We start from the raw sequence: 12,333 nt of genomic DNA on the forward strand, positions 1-12,333 counted from the left end.
GTTATCGTAAAGCAAAGACGCCAATCGTTTTGGTGTGGGCGGAGTCATCGTTGCCATGGTAACAACATTTTTGTCGAAATATTCTAGAACCTGTAACTTCTGCACTTTTTACCGCGATTGTCATGAAATTTATATTTGTATTAAATATATATTTAAATTTATATTAAAATTTAAAAATAAAATTTAAATTTAAAAATATAAATATAAATTGAATATTTGTATTAAAATTTGTATTTAAATTTATATTTAAATTTTGATTGCCACCAAATATATATATACATATATATATATAGGACATGTTATATCGGCCCTGTGTGCAAATTCCATGACAATCGGGTAAAAACAGCACAAGTTACAGGGTCTACAATATTTCCACAAAAATGTTGTTACCATTGCAACGATGACTCCGCCCACACCAAAAACGATTGGCGTCTTCGCTTTACATAACGCACCATCAATGCCAAATTGAAGATCATCCGAGATTGGTAAAACTGCCCACCAGGTCACTGCGACCTTTATTTCACCTTTACCTTGACCTTGATCATATTTCCCTTCCGGTCCTCTAACTCGGCCCCTAATTGAGCCTAGCGCCGACCAAACTTGGTATGCTTACACATCTTGGGGAGAAGTCTGTCGCAATACAAAACCACCACTGCCCTTGACCTTTAGTTTGACCTTCACCATCGACTTACATTTCCTCTTCGGCCTCCTAGGGTAACCAGATTCCATATTACTTGCCACATCTGAGGCCACACTAGTTGTCTAACAAACCTTTGTCTTTGCTGACTTATTAACTTTTACCTGCCTTCTACGTCCTTACAGAGATATTCCATTCATACTAGATCACGGGGGATACATGTAGTTGGCGACAACTGCTCGTTTCTAGTCTCTCTCTCTCTCCCCCATCTCTCTCTTTCTCCCTCCTCTCTCTCTCTCTCTGTTCTCTCGCTCCCTCCCTCGTTCCTTCTCTCTCTTCCTCTCGTTACTTAACGGTATCTCTCTTCTCAACACAGACTGGCTCGCTGGAGGACAGCACTTCAGGAAGACAAACGAGCTCGTATCTCCCTCTCTCCATCCCCTTCTCTCTCCATCTCCCTCTCTCATCTCTCCCTCTCTCCATCTCTCCCTCCCTCACCCTCTCTCTCTTCCTCTCGTTATTAACAATATATCTCTCTCTGTATGGATACAGACCGGCTCTCTGGAGTGACAAGCACTTCAGGAAGCCGAACAAGCTTGTGTCTCCCTCCCTCCCTCCCTCCTCCCCACTCCCCCTCCCCTCTCTCTTCCTCTCATAACATAATGGTACCGTCCCTTCAATACAGACGGCGCTCACTCGAGGGACAACACTTCGGGAAGACGAAAAAAGCTGTTATCTCGCCTCCCTCCCTCCCTTCTCCTCTCTCTTCCTCACCCTCTCTCGCTCTTGTTACACACCCATATCTCATTCTCTCTCTCTCTCTCTCTTCTGCAACACAGACCGGCTCTCTAGAGGGACAGCACTTCAGGAAGACGAAGAAACTTGTGTCCCTCTCTCCTTCTCGTTACACACCCATATCTCATCTCTCTCTCTTTCATCTACACAGACCGGCTCTCTCGAGGCGACAGCAACTTCAGTGAAGACGAAGAAACTCGTGTCCCTCAGCGAACAAATCTCGTCGACTGCCTCGGCAAAGTACGGTAACGAGGGCTGCAACGGCGGCCTCATGGACCAGGCTTTCAAGTACATCAAGGACAATGGAGGAATCGACACCGGAGGAGTCTTACCCATAAGCCGCTCAGGTAGGGGCGCCGGGATAGGTTGACGCGGGGAGGCTGGTGAGGTAGGGGCGCCGGGATAGATGAATGTGGGGAGGCTGGTATATGATTGACACGGGGGCTGTTAGGTAGGTGCGCGGCTGGTTAGGTAGGGGTGCGCGATAGGATAACGCAGAGGGGGGGGGGGGCGCGTGGGGCTGGTGAGGTAGGTGCGCGGGCTGGTTAGGTAGGGGGCGCGCGCGATATAGATCAACGCAGGGGGGCTGGTGAGCGTAGAGCTGCGTGGGCTGCGTTAGGTAGGGCGGCCTTGGGCTGGTTAGGTAGGGGGCGCTTGGGCTGGTTAGGTAGGGGGCCTTGGGCCTGGTGAGGTAGGTGCGTGGCTGGCTTAGGTAGGGGGCCTTGGGGCTATAGCGTCAGGGTTGCTGGCTAGAAGATAAGCTGTTTAGAATAAATAAAGTGATAAGTTAGTTCTACATTGTACAAGTCTCCTATCTTCTCTCTCTCTCTCTCCTCTCTCTCTCTCTCTCTCTCTCTCTCTCTCTCTCTCCCTCCTCTCTCGCTCTTCTCTCTCTCTCTCTGTCTCTGTGTCTCTCTGTCCTCTCGCCTCTCTCCCTTTCCCGCCCTCTCTCTCACCTCTCTACCTTTGCTCATCCTCTCTTTCCCTTTCCCCCTTCTCCCCCTCCCCCTCCCCTCACCCTCTCTCTCCTCCTCTCTCCATGCGCTCTTCATCGTCTCGTCTTTCTCCGCGCTGCAGCAAGGGGACTGCATGTTCAAGAAGAGCACCATCGGCGCGAACGACACCGGCTTCGTCGACGTTACTAGCGGCGACGAGGAGAAGCTAGCGGAGGCGGTCGCCACCGTCGGCCCCGTCTCCAGTCGCTCAATTCGACGGCCAATGCCACCAGTCCCTTCCTCGTTTCTACAAGAAAGTGTAAGCGGAGGCACGTGACGCCAGCCACTGAGTCCCTTCCAGTTCTACAAGAAAGGTACACGCCCCTAACACCTACGTCACTGCTCCACCTACTGACTGTCCCCTAAATAACCTCAACACACCCAGTTCTAACAAGCAAGGTACGCGCCCCTACACCTACGTCACTTGCACAACCTATGACCGTCCCCTAAATACCTCAACACACCCAGTTCTACAAGCAAGGTAGCGCACCCCTACACCTACGTCACCGCTACACCTACTGACTCGATCCCCTAAATAACCCCACACACCAGTTCTACAAGCAAGGTACACGCCCCTACACCTACGTCACCGCTACACCTACTGACTGATCCCCTAAATAACCCCACAACCAGGCACCTACGTCACTGCTACACCTACTGACTGTCCCCCTAAATAACCTCAACACACCCAGTTCTACAAGCAAGGTACGCGCCCCTACACCTACGTCACTGCTACACCTACTGACTGTCCCCCTAAATAACCTCAACACACCCAGTTCTACAAGCAAGGTACGCGCCCCTACACCTACGTCACTGCTACACCTACTGACTGATCCCCCTAAATAACCTCAACACACCCAGTTCTACAAGCAAGGTACGCACCCCTACACCTACGTCACTGCTACACCTACTGACTGATCCCCCTAAATAACCTGTAGCAGTGACGTAGGTGTAGGGGTGCGTACCTTGCTTGTAGAACTGGGTGTGTTGACTACGTCACTGCTACACCTACTGACTGATCCCCCTAAATAACCTCAACACACCCAGTTCTACAAGCAAGGTACGCACCCCTACGCCTACGTCACTGCTACACCTACTGACTGTCCCCCTAAATAACCTCAACACACCCAGTTCTACAAGCAAGGTACGCGCCCCTACACCTACGTCACTGCTACACCTACTGACTGTCCCCCTAAATAACCCCCACACATACTGATTGACCCCCCCCCCACACACTACCTCGATCCTACATGGCTCGCCGAGCACATCTGTATATCGCCGTGGCAACGTTTCAGGCGTCTACGTGGAGCCGGAGTGCAGCACCAGCCAGCTGGACCACGGTGTCCTGATCGTCGGATACGGCTCGAGCAAGGATGGCAGCGACTACTGGATCGTCAAGAACAGGTGAGCATCCGTGGCATAAATGGGGGCGTGAGGGTGAAGAGAGAATAGTTGGCGAGGGGAGCGGTACACTCAATGTGTTATCGACAGTGCATGTCTGCTAAAATAACCCGCCAATTGATTCAAGTTCAACTGATATTCTTTCCATCTATAAATGAGGCCATCTCGACATTATCAAGATGTTAGATTATGTGTAAATATCACGACACGAGACACTCACTGGGTACACCTAGTGAGTCCGTACGGGTCCTGGAAAATCTGGAGCATTTAAAAAAATTCCGTTTTCTACATCTGGCAAGTCCTAGAAAAATTCGCTGCCATTGTTTTGTACCTAGAAAGTCCTCAAAATTGAGCTCTATCTTGTCTGAGAGCGTTTAACCACATTCTCGTGCGTTTCTCCACACTTTCTACAGAAGGTTGTGTGGCATAAGATTGTACATGAGTAGAGTCAGGGGAGCCCTAAGAGGTGCACGAACGCTTATCACCGGAGACGATTGTCGAAAACAGGTTGGGTCGTTGACCCTCCTACCACCCACCGCGCGCGCGCTTAATCCAGGGTCCTATCTCAGCTCCCGGTCAGCGCGCGTCCTTGAGAAGACCGTGTCGCGCTCTCACATCCTGTTTTTGCCCTATCTCCTATCCCGTCTCTCTCGTAGTTGGAGCACGTCCTGGGGCGACGAGGGATACGTGATGATGGCGCGCAACAAGGACAATCAGTGCGGCGTCGCGACACAGGCCAGCTACCCGCTCGTCTAACGACCGCCGCGGCGACGATGGATGTTCTGTTGTTTCCGAGTGACGTTCCACCGGCGCGAACTCTGGTCGGCTTTCCGTTTCCTGCGTCCAGACTGCGTCGATGTGTAACCGTGTTACTGTGATGTTAGCTTCGTTTTACGAAAACTTGGGTTTGTTCTCCGGTGTTCTTTTGGCAATGTAAACTACTGTTGCTTTGTCTCTTGCGTCCAGACCGCGTCGATGTGTGACCGTGTTTCTGTGATGTTCGTTTCGTTCTTCGTTGTCCTCCGGTGTTCTTTTAGTAATGTAAACTTTTGTCGTTTCCTTGTTTTGTACGTAGCGTCTTTGTACGTCCGTTTCCAAAAAAAACGTTCAAAAAAAATCTCAACTCCAAATGTTCTTGATATATACTGTGATGTAAACTTCTGTTGGGTTCATTTTCTATCTAGACTGCGTAGACTAGAAAGAATTAAGTCGACTGCTGACGTTATTGCCATCTTGGTTTATTATGTACAATTCATTACATTATCTTGAATATATAATGTAGATACATCGGTTGAATTTCCAATAGGGATGACGTAACACTGTGCTTTAAATATGTCAGCTTTCAATGCCATGGTTGGTTCAGGTTTTTTACCCTGCACGTTCAAACTTTGTGACATATAGTTGGTATGATGGGTTAGTATGATGTGAAACACAATTTATCTCATTTCTGCTCATAGAACGCTGGCGTGTAGCGATTGTGTCTCTCTGTAGATAGATAGATGCGGTTTCTGTAGGCGATTTTCCAAGATTTGTCATATTGACACTGTGTGAAGTGAGTTGACACGTGTGTAGTAGAGACGTGACAACTTGGCTGCTATCACATCATTCTACATGCTTGATGTGAAGACGCACATATAAAGAAAGTTTTCAATGGGATGGCATCACAAGAATCTCCCCGTTTCAAATCTATTTGTGTGGCATTTTAATTGTTCCACTTTATACACGTAAGAGCATTATATAAGCTAGGTGTACATTTATGTACTGATTGCTTCTATTAAATCACGCAGAAAATATAGCGAACATGTCTGTACATATATAACGATTTCCTGTCGCCGCTTATCTTTTGATTTACCTTTTGTACACCTAAAATAAATCCGTATTTCTAATACAACTGCATTGGTTTCTCCATTTTTCATCAATACTTATGCATATAAAATGAAAATCGACCACATCAACTGGTTTAAAATATTTATCTTTTTAATTTCAAAATGTACAGTGTGTATCGTAAACATTTACAACCGAAGCATTTACAAGTGGTCCTAACTTGCATAGACATTCCTCTTACTATAAGGATAGGAATACTATGGCGTTATAAAACTCTAACAAAGTTACACACTGTCCTAGATACGCGTCTATTTATTGATAACCACGGTACTGGTTTTTTACGCTTATTCTAAAGGCAAGCGGTATCAACAAGCTGTACAAAACGCATTGATGCAATCATCACAGTCACTTGGAGCTATTAGTGGCTAGCAAAGATGCCTATATTCCCTAAAAAGTATTCCCTTTACAGTATTCCCTAAATATAGCCGTCGTATCTGCTTGCAATTAATCGCAATTAACTCATAAAACCTCTTGCTATAGAATGGACTTTCTACGGATACATTACCTATCTTTCAAAAAAAGGCAGGACCCTAAATAATTTGATATCAGGTCAATTTTGGAATTGACCCCCCCACCTCCTTATATTATAACTAGATAATTTAGCAGCTATAGCGTGTACATTTTATGTAGTAGTAACGGAGGCCGTATTTACATCGATACGACCCTATACTCCAACCACGTGACGAAAACTCTGTTAGTTTACACAAGTACGCGCAACCACACGCCATGCATTACATCGTAAACGTGAATGAATATACACGAACGTGGAAGTTATGCTGACACGCATAATGCCACAGAAAACCAAATCGTTTAATAATAATTACGTTAAATAAACAATTTATTCGCAGGTGTTCGGTGGATTGGGGCACGCTGGTGTCGATAATGCCGGTCAACGGCCTAAGTTACTTATTACACTCACACTGCAATTATCAATATAAACGGCACTGCATTAACATGGACAGCGATAACGAATTCACCACACACCTCAACGCACGATCTTTTTCATATATATACAGAAACACTGCAGTTGCACGTATTTTCAACGTGCTGGTCCTACGAGTGGGTGGGCTGATGATCACTTTGTAGCAAACTGCGAGGATACCCAGGCTAGACCCCACTTCAAATTGGTCAGCATGAACTTCAGAGCTTTAGTCCACTGTTCTTCGGAGTTGAACTGTATCCTGTAGTGAACATAGTTGGAAAGCCACTGAATATTCACTTGATACAAATGATAAATAATTGAAAAACATGTATACGTACATGATTATTTACACCACTATATATCTGTCTGTCTGTCTGTCTGTCTGTCTGTCTGTCTGTCTGTCTGTCTGCTAAGATGCAAATGGTTGGGAAAACTGTGTGAAACCGTGTCGTATTCAAAGAACTTTTTTGAAGAACACATACGATTTTCAGGTAAATTGGTGGTGTCGTATGATTAAGGGAGAATCATAGACGAAAACAAGGTAAAGTTTGAATATATTTATTCACATATTGATAGAATATTTTCAAGTTGAAAACTATGCAAAACGCTGTTAAAACGGTGTCATACTCTTCTCCTATTATGTACTCTTGATATATATCTGTCTGTCTGTCTGTCTCTCTCTCTCTAACTCTCTCTCTCTCTCTCTCTCTCTCTCTCTCTCTATATATATATATATATATATAATGAGAAAACGATTCTTTTTACAAATGACTTTGTTCATTGACTCATTGTCTTACTTTATCGAGTATGCACTTCCCGTCCCCGAGTCTTCCACTCTTCCTCTATCCATTCTGTAGGGTAGGCAAAATCCTGTGTCGCCTTTCTCCACTTCTTCCTTGAACTACGCATGAGACGATACACAAGCGGATTAACTTAATCATACGAGAATTACCATTTACTGACCTCATACTATGAATCATAATAACTTAGAAAGTTATAGACTTTGACAGTTTAACAGATAAAAGAACATTCTGTATATAATTACCCATACATTTTCGTATCTGTATTCAAATTACTTGGATTGTGAGTGACACCCAATCACAACATGTATACATTTGTGGTATCAAGACTTGCTGTCATCTAACACGTTTAAATACAACAGAACTACAGTTAGCACTCGATCTATTGGCCATCTAACATGACTGACAGGCAGCTCTGGCCTATATCGCTAAGTGTCGCAGAGTCGAAGATTGACCGTGAATTTAATTTAAATGAATGTATTTGTGATTTCAATGGATTTAATGGATTTGTGATTTCAATGGATTTAATGGATTTGTGATTTTAATGGATTTAATGGATTTGTGAACTTAATTCGTGACGGACACGTACATACTGATCTAGCTAGCCACAGACCTAGCAACAATATTCATAACAGAGGATACGTGGTCATCTCGATCGGATGAGTGGGTCGATTCACGACCAACAAACCTGCTGGAGGCAGTCGAGGAAGGCCACCATCGCGCTGTCGAACTTCGTGTCCCAGAAGAATCGGAATCCTCCCGAACCGTAGAGAGGTAGCTCCTTGCTCCTGTCGGCCAAGCACTCCAGGTACGAGTGATTGCCGTACGGAACCAACCGATACCTGCGACGACGTCGTCGGCGGAAAGTCGCCCCGGTTAAAAATCGCACGGTAATAAAATTGTGATGGGGGAAATCTATATTATTTGTTAAAGATTGTTAATAATTGCACGGAAACGAAATCACAGTGGGGGTTATCTACGTGTGGGGTTTGCACGGGGCAAAACAATTTTTTCCTGGAGTTTTCCAGGAGCTTTTCGGGACTAAAATGGACTGATTTCCACAACCACTCAACATTAGCCAAATGGGGTTCTTATATGCGTCTGTAATCCTATATTTGATCAACCCTGAACAAAATGAAACTCGCTCGAAGCGAATTTTATTGCATTTCAGGTATGATCTTTCGGGACAAAACAGTAATGGCATATTTTCTGAGACTTTCCAAGACCACAACCCATTTACCAAGAATTTCCAGGATCATAGTTTATTGTCTGGGACTTTCCAGACCCGGAAAATGGCATTTCAAAATTCCAGAACATTTCAGGTTTTGCCAGGACCCAAACTAACCCTGTAAGTGTATTCAATAGGTAACTCATGCCACAATATTTTTATGCAGTATTGCTTAAATAGTCGCATTTTAAAATCAGAGGAAGATTATACGGCTGTTTTCACAGATGTTCAAACACTGTCGCTAACACGACAGAAACACGGCATACCTCAAAAACGTCAGATCCATTTTTCTCGAGAGCGCGTGAAGTAGAAGCACTGTCTGTCCCCACGCCGCATTAATCTCATTCCAGTCCACCTGCAACGAGAAAGATGTACAGTGAGAACGTCTATATCTGCCCATTATACGCGATCGCACAATACAATATACATATATACATATATATTATATATATATATATATAATATCAGGAGCTAATAATGACAAAGCTCCTGATATTAGCTCCTCATTATTAGCTCCTGATATTATTATTATTTTTATATTATGTATACAATATACTATATATAAGTACACATATGGTCGTGGTGATGACAATCAGTAGGTGAATTCAACAGTGCTTTATTACATGGATTACTGTATAGGACAGGTTGTGGTAATTGCACATAGTAGAGCGGTCTGATGCAGATTTCAACGAACAAACGGTACACAACTAACGGATGGCACCGAGGGCCCAGGGGGTGTCTATATTCAAGCCGGTACGGGAGATGACGGTACGCATATATTTGCTAATATATTGACTAATCGTGCGTCAATAAACTCAATATTCACAGAGAGTATAGCTAAGACATGTGTCTATAGGTATCTAGAATATATTGTGCAAATGATCTCCCGCACCGGCTTGAATTCATACTCTCTGAGAATATTGAGTTTATTGACACACGATTAGTCAATATAGCAAATATATGCACACGGAAGTGAATTACAGATGATTAAATTTCTAAAATTCTAGACGGACTTGCGGCCCCGGTTTTTGCGCGCAGCGCACAGCTACAAGCCGCGCCCCAACAGCGAATACGCCGCCCCCTTTTTGTCCATTTTGACAGATATCTGAGACAGGGGTCTGAAAACGCACTCCGCGAAAACTGGGCGCAATCCAACCGACATTTCGGGATGGACGGCTTGAGGCCATCTCCAAACGGTCCCTAAACTTTTTTTGGAGTAGCGCGCCTCATGGCTAAGACGTAGTGGCTCCTACAAGAAAATTCCAGAAATGCTGTCAATCAGCGATAACGCGCTCGCTTGTTGGTCGCTACGCGATGACGGGCACTACTGCCGAGTATAGAGTTATGTCTATCACAGAGCTTTTTACGAAGTGTCGTACGGCGCTCCACGTGGGGTGGCGCGGCCTAAATGCTATCTTCAAACGCGCTCCCGCCGTGCCGGCGCCTGACTGCGTACGTGCGAGGTTTTACCAACCTATTGACCCCGCGCTGCCCGTGGTGACGGCACGTCGTGCGAGCACCTGCGCTGGCGTGGCGGGCGAATACTGCGAGCACGGGGTGGCGTGGCCGTGCCAGTTTTTACACGTAGCTAAGTAGATACTCGCAAAGCAGCAACAGCAACAAAAACTCGCCCCTGCCGCGCAGCGCGGCTCTGCAGCAGCAGCAGCAGCAAATGCCCCCACCGAAGGCCGCCATAGCCGAGCCGGTGTGTGACGAAAACTGCGCGATGTTACGCTTCCCGCTTTACGGATTCGCGCGCCCGCCTTCCTTCGGCGCGCGAATCCGTACAGCAGGGCAGCGCGAGATGCTGCGACACACCGAGGTCGCGAGCCACCGCGGTCGCGTGCGCCCAGTCCCGCGGAAGTGCGCGGCTTAACCGCTCTTGGCGGTCGTGGAACAACGCATCTTTTGCGCAACGCCATCTTGTACCCGGTCTCTCTGGATACCTATAGACACATGTCTTAGCTATACTCTCTGTGAATATTGAGTTTATTGACGCACGATTAGTCAATATATTAGCAAATATATGCGTACCGTCATCTCCCGGCCGTACCGGCTTGAATATAGACACCCCCGAGGGCCCATTGTCATAAACATACTAAACATCTACGACTATCATAAGTCTATGCCATCACTTCTGAGCAACGCATCTTGGGAAAAATTATGAAACTTTAGACTCACAACGCAACTATTATGCGTATATATTATGTAACTATTTATGGTGTTTCTGACAACAGAGCCTTAGTGCTTGTGCTAAGTAAACATCCTAAACGCTTATGACTATCAGAAGTCTATAATGTTATGACATTTGGGCAATGCATCCTGGGCAAAGTTCTGAAATTTTAGACTGATATATCTATGGTGTTTCTGATATAACAGGCCCTTTGTGCTAGTATTATGTACAGGAAAGTCTGACAACTTTACAACGATGATAAGAATCAAACACTGGGGCAATCAATAGGGGATTCAGACTTCACACATGCACAACACATACCAGGACACTCGGTAGTCTCCCCAGTCTAAAATTGTTTATCGTTCCAAAATGGCCATTGTGCCTGAAAGTAAAACAGAAAGATTTTACGCAATACAATCAGAAAGAAGATAATAATAAATGTTTTAATTAGAATATTAATTATTAGATTAATGATATATCTGTTAGCAAAAATTCCCAATACAGTGTATAGATTATACGACGTATAATATTGCTAGTGAATGCACTTTATAGACAAGGGTTCGATCATTTCAACTCTGAACTGACTGCCATCTTGGACTGCTTACCAGATATGGAATGTTGCATTGAAAACATTTGTTTTCTTCAGTTTATCTAACTGTGTCTGTGCATATTTCAACTGGTTGTCAACACTGAAAGAGAAATATTCTATGTTAACCAAATTACCAAAACTGGCATCAATTGCATTCCGACACTATCGCTTGATAATATAAAACACCTTATACCATACAATTCCTAGATTTTTGTAGAGCTTTATCATTAAGAGAATGCGCAACTTTAACATGAGTCACCATTTTCCAAAAATACGCGTTATGCATATTTAAACAATGAACAAACAAACCCTATGGTGGCAAGTTTTAAGTTTATGCAGATAACTAGTCACAATTTAACAATCACCAAACCAAAGTTTTTTGTTATCAAACCAAAGTTGCTTTTTCACCCGTCGTATAAAAACTGTCACTAAATACATACCTTCTGTGTTCATCATCATACTCTAGCTGTAACCTCTTGCATTCGGTATACTCTCGGTAATACCTAGAAAATTACAAGTAACAGGTTTAGTACCTAATCAATATGCTACTGAAACTAGGTAATTCAAGACTGTCCTTTTGCTATGTCAGTGCAGACAGTTCAATTATAACACTCCAACACAAAGTAGCAATGTCCCAGAAACAATTTATTATGTCTACATACTTTCCTCCTACCTCTCCTCCTCCTGCTTTGCATGCTTCTACTCCTCTCCATACTTCTCGTACCTCGCCTCCTCCTCCCCCTACCTCTCTGCCTCCTCCTCCCCCTCCTCCTCCACCTCCCACTACCTCCCATCCTCCACATCCTCCTACCTCCTCCTCCTCCTCATCCTCCTCCACCATCTCCTCCTCCTCCTCCTTCTCCCCTCATCCTCCTCCACCATCTCCTCCTCCTCCTCCTTCTCCACCTC

At 44.9% G+C, this 12,333-nt stretch overlaps 2 protein-coding genes across 2 annotated transcripts in view; one reads left to right on the top strand and one right to left on the bottom strand.

Moving 5' to 3' along the window:
* LOC106817181 (cathepsin L-like) overlaps positions 1–5,719 on the top strand; it is an 11,733-nt gene extending 6,014 nt beyond the window's left edge. The window contains 7 exon segments of the mRNA XM_014821839.1: positions 1,477–1,521; positions 1,632–1,751; positions 1,753–1,779; positions 2,510–2,661; positions 2,721–2,741; positions 3,723–3,831; positions 4,485–5,719. Of these exon segments, the coding sequence (XP_014677325.1) occupies positions 1,477–1,521; positions 1,632–1,751; positions 1,753–1,779; positions 2,510–2,661; positions 2,721–2,741; positions 3,723–3,831; positions 4,485–4,706 (696 nt within the window). The 3' untranslated portion in view covers positions 4,707–5,719.
* Positions 5,720–5,784: 65 nt separating this feature from the next.
* Positions 5,785–12,333, bottom strand: part of LOC106817180 (beclin-1-like) — a 16,805-nt gene continuing 10,256 nt past the window's right edge. Inside the window, exons 6-12 of the mRNA XM_014821838.1 lie at positions 11,865–11,927; positions 11,441–11,524; positions 11,157–11,217; positions 8,929–9,017; positions 8,123–8,276; positions 7,432–7,535; positions 5,785–6,893 (exon numbers count right to left, since the gene is read on the bottom strand). Of these exons, the coding sequence (XP_014677324.1) occupies positions 6,788–6,893; positions 7,432–7,535; positions 8,123–8,276; positions 8,929–9,017; positions 11,157–11,217; positions 11,441–11,524; positions 11,865–11,927 (661 nt within the window). The 3' untranslated portion in view covers positions 5,785–6,787. The remainder of the gene's footprint in view (positions 6,894–7,431; positions 7,536–8,122; positions 8,277–8,928; positions 9,018–11,156; positions 11,218–11,440; positions 11,525–11,864; positions 11,928–12,333) is intronic.

This window comes from Priapulus caudatus, unplaced genomic scaffold (assembly GCF_000485595.1).
Source record: "Priapulus caudatus unplaced genomic scaffold, Priapulus_caudatus-5.0.1 Scaffold1621, whole genome shotgun sequence".
Taxonomy (NCBI): domain Eukaryota; kingdom Metazoa; phylum Priapulida; class Priapulimorpha; order Priapulimorphida; family Priapulidae; genus Priapulus; species Priapulus caudatus.